Source organism: Aethalodelphis obliquidens, unplaced genomic scaffold (genome assembly GCF_003676395.1).
Source record: "Aethalodelphis obliquidens isolate GAN/ISIS:26980383/991018 unplaced genomic scaffold, ASM367639v1 scaffold1, whole genome shotgun sequence".
Taxonomy (NCBI): Eukaryota; Metazoa; Chordata; class Mammalia; order Artiodactyla; family Delphinidae; genus Aethalodelphis; species Aethalodelphis obliquidens.
The window spans coordinates 103,703,847-103,711,716 of record NW_020837945.1 but is presented as its reverse complement, the minus strand read 5'-3'; the positions used below and the strand labels follow the sequence as shown (position 1 = coordinate 103,711,716).

Sequence of the window (7,870 nt, the reverse complement as noted above, 5' to 3'; positions counted from 1 at the left end):
TCTTTGGGGTGCCCTTGCCACTGGCTGCGCAGACAGAGGATACTGAGAGCTTCACATGTAGCTGGGGCCAAAGATATCTGCGTCATCTGTCCTTATATAAATGCCTGTCTTCACCAAGGCAAATGAGTGAATGCCCCTTCCAAGTTCCAGACACAGCCCTCAGACGGTTCTTCTGTTCATTTTAATTGTATTGTATTGTATCCTTGTTCATTTTAATCTTATTTGGGAGAAGGGGGATAACAACGTTGGGGTGCTGGAGAAGGGGTTCAGCACACAGTGCTTTATTCTGCCAAGGGAATACAGTACTCTGATGGTAATCACCAAATTGTTCCTTGTCTGGAAAAGGCTAAGAGTTGCAGGGTTTTTTTTTCTTAACATCTTTATTGGAGTATAATTAATTGCTTTAAAATGGTGTGTTAGTTTCTGCTTTATAACAAAGCGAATCAGCTATACATATACATATATGTATATCCCCATATCCCCTCCCTCTTGCATCTCCCTCCCACCCTCCCTATCCCACCCCTGTAGGTGGTCACAAAGCACTGAGCTGATCTCCCTGTGCTATGTGGCTGCTTCCCACTAGCTATCTATTTTACATTTGGTAGTGTATATATGTCAATGTCACTCTTTCACTTCGTCCCAGCTTACCCTTCCCCCTCCCCGTGTCCTCAAGTCCATTCTCCACGTCTGCGTCTTTATTCCTGTCCTGCCCCTAGGTTCTCCAGAACCAAGAGTTGCAGGTAATTTTTTCCCCCCAGTTTTATTGATACATAACTGACATACAGTACTGTACAAGTTTAAGGTGTGCAGCATAATGGTTTGACTTACATATGTCATGAAATGATTATCATGATAAGTAAGAATTGCAGGTATTTTTAAATGTTAGCTAACATACAAAATTTGTGAGAGGAGAGGAAGAAAATTCACATCAATCATGTGCCAGGTTCTGTGATATGTGTTTTCACATTTATTATATGTAATATAATAAGCTATCACAACATCCCTGGTTTTGTCACCACTCAGCACTTAGTAAGTGCCAGAGGCTAGATCTGAACTCAGATCCAGTGGTCTACCCATATGCTCCACATTTGGTGATGTGCATGAAAGTTCTGGTTCTGTCCTGGGAAAAAAACGGCACTTGGAAAAGCTTCGTGGATTGGAATATCATTTTTCACAGCACCAAAGAATCTCAACTAGGATAATGAGTACCTGTTGTTCTCATTACATGTTCGAGAACAGAGTATATTTCTGACAACTGAGGGTAGAAATGCTTGAGGTCTAGAATTTTTACTTGCAACAAAAATGGAAAATTAAAAATTAAGCCTGGTTTCACTGGTATATACGTGGATGTTTTCAATTTGTGACTCACTGAGCTGTACATTTATGATTTTTGCATTTTTCTCTATGTATGTTATACTTCCATTTTCCAAAAGTTCATTTTTAAAAAGACCAAACAAAAAGTTATTATAGGAAAAACAGGCATGTTCCAAGTCTGCATAAACTAAGCAAGTCACACAATGACCTCCCCATTCTTTCTTCTTTAGTTATAAAAAATAAAGTTAATTGAATAAGTTGCCACTTCCTTCCAAGAGATGAGTTTCTATACCTTTATTTCGTCAGTACATGGTTGAGTTTCTAAGTAAGGGCTTTTTACCTCCCATCTCCAAGGTAAGAAGTTTAAAAAAAATGTTTCTTTCATTCCTGCATTTTAAAACAAATTTCCTATGATACCACAGAGCTTGCCAGTAACTCTCTCACAATCCTGCCTTTATTTGCATAATCTCGGAATGATTCACAGAAAACAAACAGCTTCCTTCCCTCAGGTTTGGCCAGGACAAATGAATCCATAAATGTTGTAAGACAGCAGGACAGGATGTTGAAACATTTGTAGAATTTTTCAGGAAAATTAACATTGAGAAAGAAATTACTCCCTTTTACAGAAGAGAGAGTCATATTTTCATTTGGATATAATATTCATCCAGAATTTAACCCCTCATCTGGTTGACTATCCTGAAAACAACGTATAATTGATCAAATGGGAAACAGAGTGAAGGCATATATATGTATGATTACCCTCATTATAGACAAAACAAATTAAAGTATTACCCCAGTATGGATAGTGGATCTCATAAAGACTGTATCAAGTTTAAAATGAAATAAATGTTAAACCTTTTCTTTTAAAATTCAATTTATTGAAAGTCCAGAGATGGATGGAGAAGAGCCCACGTGGTAGTGCACAGTCCCTAAATTCATCTTGGGAAATATGGTCTTACCACATGTGTAAGCTGAATTATTCTCTACATTACTGCAGACTGCAGCCTAGTTTGATTAGCTTATTTCAATTATATTCTTTTTTTCTACATGTTATTTTGAACATTTTCAAACCTACAGGAGAGTTTAGTACAGTGAACACCCAAAACCCCTCACATAAACTACCAATTGCTGACCTTTGCCATATTTCTGATGTGTGTGTGTGTGTGTGTGTGTGTGTGTGTGTGTGCGCGCGCACACTGAACCAATTAAAATTAACTTGCTGATATCACCCCTAAGTACTTTAACATATATCTCTTTAGAGCAAGGACATCCTCTTACATAACTACAATATCATCACTGCACTCAAGAAATTTAGCATTGGACTTCCCTGGTGACGCAGTGGTTAAGAATCCGCCTTCCAATGCAGGGGACATGGGTTCGATCCCTGGTCTGGGAAGATCCCACACGCCGTAGAGCAACTAAGCCTGTGTGCCACAACTACTGAGCCCGAGCGCCACAACTACTGAAGCCCGCGTGTTCTAGGGCTGGCATGCCGCAACTACTGAGCCCATGTGCTGCAACTACTGAAGCCCGTGCGCCTAGAGCCTGTGCTCCACAACAAGAGAAGACACTGCAATGAGAAGCCCACGCACCGCAAAGAAGAGTAGCCCCCACTTGCTGCAACTAGAGGAAGCCTGCACACAGCAACGAAGACCCAATGCAGCCAAAATAAATTTTTAAAAATTAAAAAAAAAAGAAATTTAGCATTGATAAATAATATCATCTAATATATAGTTCATATATATAATAATATATGAATAATCATCATCAAATGTCCCCAATTATAGTAATAATCAATTTTTTTGAACAAAGGATCCAATCACGTATCTTAAATATATCTTAATTTAGATCATTCTTCTTCTGTTCCTTTTTTTTCTTCTGTCTTTCATGGCATGGACATATTTTAGAGTTCAGGTCTGTTGTCTTGTAGCATGTCCTACAATCAAGATTTGTCTGATGGTTTTCTCATGATAGTTAAACGTGTTTATAGTAAAAAACAAACCCACTACATGTGCATACTTGTATCCTGTTGTTTTTCCATATACATTCTATGTTTTCCCATTTCTGAGACTCTGCTCACACAGACCATCTCTTTAATAAATACCCTTCCCCTACCCTATCTCTAGAAGGCCTGATTTGAGGTTGAACCTTCTCTAAGGTGATCTCCCTGATGCCCTCCATCCTGAAGTAATCTTTGAATTTCTAGAATATGTTAGCTTTTATCTTCTTATAGCATTTATATTTTTTAAAACTTTGTATTATTATTTTTATTCACATATCTTTAAACTTCTCCCCAATGAAAGCCACCTAAGGGAAGGTCTAGTTTATCTTTGTGTCCTCCCTGGAATCTAGCACATGGTAGTTCACACAGTAGGCAATCAATATATACATTTGCTGAATAAATGGATGGATGAATAAATGAATGAAAATGCTATCTCTGGTTTCTGAGATACAGGGAGTTGGTTAAGAATTTAATAGTTTTTTAAAGGTTTACATAATTTCTTCATAAGTGTACTTTCTACACCCAGAATAGTCTACTTAATTTAAAAAATAAAATTTTAGTTTTAATAAAAATAAAACATGTATATTTTATGCCTTAGTGTATACAGCTCTTTTAAAAATCAACTTGCTGGGACTTCCCTGGTGGTCCAGTGGCTGGGAGTCTGTGCTCCCAATGCAGGGGGCCGGGGTTCAATCCCCGGTCAGGGAACTAGATCCCACATGCTGCAACTAAGAGTTCGCAAGCCGCAACTAAAGATCCTGCATGCCCCAACGAGGATCCCGTGTGCCGCGGCTAAGACCCGGCACAGCCAAATTAAAATATATATATATATATATATATATTAAGTTTAAAAAAAATTAAAATCAACTTGCTAAGCATTGAGGGAAGCCTTTCAGTCTGGAGAGTTTATTCTTTAGCTTTGAAAAATAGTCTTATATTGTTTCTTTGATAATTTCCTCTTTGCATATTTTCTGTTCTTTCTGGAATAAAGTCCTATAAGTCAGACTTTGAAATGTCTGGATTTTCTTCTAACCTATTATTGATCTTTTTAAATTTTGGAAACCATGTTTTTAATTTTCAAGAGTTCTGTTTTTGTTTTTTGAGTGGCTTTTTAAATAGCATCCATTTCTTGTTTTATGGATGCAATATCTTTGCAAATCTCTATGGAAATATTAATTAGAACTTATTGAACATTTTCTTCTGTTCCCTGCATTACCTCTGTTAAAGCTTTCTTTAAACCTTCTTATTTTTATCTTGGTCTTTCATTATATTAGAGGCATGTTATGTACTAAGTATGAAAGCCTCTGTACACTGAAAGCTGACTGGGAACTCCATGTACATGGGTGAGGTTTGCCAACTGCCAGGTTGGCTATAGGTTAATTAAATGTTGAATTAGGCATTATGAGGTGGAAACTCCCAACTGTCAAAACATGAAGGTTTCTTCTCTGACATCATACAATTTCTTTAGAAAAGATTTTTTTTTGGCCCAGGGTGTAACATCTCACTCTGAATTGTCACCCAGCAGAGGTGTCTGTGTGTGTGTGTGTGTTTTCTGTTCCTTATTCAGACTTTCAGTTAACTCTGTTTTTAGTTGCTCATTTTGCCTCTTCCCTCTGTATCCTGTGTATCAGTACTCCAAGCCTCAGCTTTATCCTGCTGCATTAGTTACCATTCATCTTCTATCTATATTCCACGTTCCAGAATTTTGTTGAAATCTCTCACCCTCTGATGGACTCTCCTGCTCTAGATATGAGTTTATATGTTCTTTTTATTCCTTTACCATCATTTTGGTGGAGTCTTGAGGAGAGGAGATAAATATATTCATTCGCCACCTTTAATCAGACTGCTTACTTTTAGAAGTGTTTGTGTTACAAACTTCCCCCTCCTGTAAATTTGGTCTTGTGAATAGTGTAAACTTTCTATCTAGAAGATTAAAGAAGTGATTCTCTATATGATTATGGAAGTAAGGTTCAGATAACTTTGGATGGTTTAAAGTTTCCTACTGAGTAATCTGGAAAGTACTAAAGATACTGCTCAGGGCAGTGTGAGGTAAACTCTCTCTTCATGGCTTCAGAAGTCTGGTTACTTATTTACAACTGGGATAAGATAAATAGTCAAATAACTAGAGAATTTCTACAAACCACTTGTAAAGTTAAGTTTTTATCCCGCTACCAAACCATGTTCCCCTGCATATCTAAACCTTTGATTACCCTAGACTTCCAACATCTGGAAGAGAACAAGCTGCAGTGTCACACAGGCAGGCCCCTCCTAAGTCCTACTCACTCACAAAGAATTTCCCCTTTGAGCTTCTATGACACTGGCTGGTTACTCACATCACAGATACCTCAGGATTGGTTGGGACTGCAAATGAAACACTGTTTGCCCATAATCAAGTTGATAAGCTACAACATAAATGCACGCAAGTTCCTATTCTTAGACTATAACATGAAGCATTTGCTCTCTTCTTTCCTCTTAACATTTTCATGCAAGACCTGGAGAGGAAACACTGGCTCCAGCGAAAAGAAAAGGTCTTCAAAGAAAAAAAAAAAAAGCCTAAAATGGGTCTATTGAATTCTAAAAACCCCAAAGCCAAGCAAGCCCAAATTCTTCTTCTGGGACTTGACGCTGCTGGGAAGTCTACTCTCCTTTACAAATTAAAGCTTGCTAAGGATATTGTGACCAGCCCAACAGTAGGTTTCAACGTGGAGATGATTGAGTTGGAAAAGGGTGTTCCACTTACGGTCTGGGATGTTGGAGGACAGGAAAAAATGAGAACTGTGTGGGGCCTCTACTGTGAGAACACCGATGGCTTGGTATATGTTGTAGACAGTACAGATACACAGCGACTGGAAGACTCCAGGCGAGAATTTGAGCAGATTTTGAAGAATGAGCACATTAAAAATGTGCCTGTTATCCTGTTAGCCAACAAACAAGACGTGCCTGGTGCTCTGAGTGCCAAGGACATCACCAGAATGTTCAAAGTGAAGCAACTCTGCAGTGACCGGAACTGGTACGTGCAGCCCTGCTGTGCTGTCACCGGGGACGGGCTGATGGAGGGGTTCCGGAAGTTAACTGGATTTGTGAAAAGCCACATGAAATCAAGAGGAGACATATTAGCATTCTTCAAGCAAAACTGAGGTCCAAGTGGGGAAAGAGATGCTGATGAAGTTGAAAGGGTAATTTTTTCTCCAGGCCAAGTGAGAAAAGCAAGTTGCTGAGTTGGTAAACTTTTCCTGAAATGTTATTTCACCTAAATTCCATTAAACAACTCAGAATAATATCTAGAAAATATTATCTGGGGCCAGGCACTTTAGCAAACTATGTAGTAATGATAATTGAGAATGAAAATTTTACAATTTCGTGCATGTTGGATGATTCAGAATAATCATATTTGAGACCAAATAAATTCTTGCCTTATTATTTTTATATTACTGGAAAAAGTTTAAGTAATAGAGTCAGAATTCTTCTGCTAATAGAGTCAGAATTCTTTCAGACTGTTTCCAGCTGTTACAGGTATTGAATTTCCACCATGCTCCTGTGTAATAGCTGGGTGGTGTAAAAAATCGAACTTTAAATTATGAAGAGGAAAATGTTTGATGTTAATATTTTGTAAATCCCTATCACCTAAATAAAGGGTTTTTGTTTTTGTTTTTTTCTGCTTTCCTGCTAGCTTTTTGAAATCTATTGCTAGGAACTTCTTACAATGAGTCAAATAATGAACTCTAGGCTGTTAATTGCCCAGAGGCTGTGTTCTCCTATAGGGAGAAGTTTGTATCTTAAAGCTCTGGGGTCAGGGTAGCAGCTTAGACTTTAGGGCAAGGTCTGGGCTTATCGCTTAGCTGGATGCTGCAATCCCAAGACCGGCTTCAGTAAAATTCAATATAACAGTTATTACTTGGGAACATACGTACAGCTCACTGTACTGATCAAACAGGAACCAGAGCCAGACTTTGCTCTCAGACACCTAGCAATTCACAGGGGAAACAACACAAAGCCAGTAGCTAGAACAGGGGAATAAGTACCAAGTGCTATAACAGGAGAAACTCTTTCTGACCTGGAGAAATAAGAAGTGCTTCGTGCAGGAGTGGTGTTTAAGAGAGTCCCCAACTCCTGGGGACCCCACTGAAGATGCAGGTTAGTCAGTGGAAGTTCCCATCACCAGGAGACTCTCCAGAGACACTGTGGGGTGAGGCAAGGAGGGGAGAAGGAACTGGAGATTGAATTGCAATTCCCGAGAGGCTCAGAACACCCAGGGAGGCCCTGGTACTAACAGAAGACACTCTTTCCTCCTAGCCCACGTCCAATAAGGCTCATCCGGGCTAGAAGCAGGCCCCAAAACCCCACTACACACCCTGGGACTCCAAATATTAAGGTCACAGAGAAAAATAAAGGTATAGTAAAGCAAGGTTGCCAGCCCCTGGATTCTTCCGTGGTTTTCTTCTCTCACCTTAGCCATGATTTGTTGTTCAGCAACAAATCCTTCTGTGCTACATGGTAGGGATTCAAATAATAAAGTAGGCATATAGTTAATTATAGTTACCATTGGTTGAATAC

The 7,870-nt window shown here is 38.8% G+C and overlaps 1 protein-coding gene across 1 annotated transcript; it reads left to right on the top strand.

Annotated features, from left to right (window-relative positions):
* The first annotated feature begins 4,679 nt into the window (after nt 1-4,679).
* ARL14 (ARF like GTPase 14) lies at nt 4,680-7,664 on the top strand. Its single transcript, XM_027113754.1, has one exon. The coding sequence runs from the start codon at nt 5,800-5,802 to the stop codon at nt 6,451-6,453; it is 654 nt and encodes a 217-aa protein (XP_026969555.1). The 5' UTR covers nt 4,680-5,799; the 3' UTR covers nt 6,454-7,664.
* Nucleotides 7,665-7,870: the final 206 nt, after the last annotated feature.

What these genes read in the sequence shown, in the direction of transcription:
- ARL14 (XM_027113754.1), top strand. Translation starts at nt 5,800, where the DNA reads ATGCAAGACCTGGAGAGGAAACACTGGCTCCAGCGAAAAGAAAAGGTC.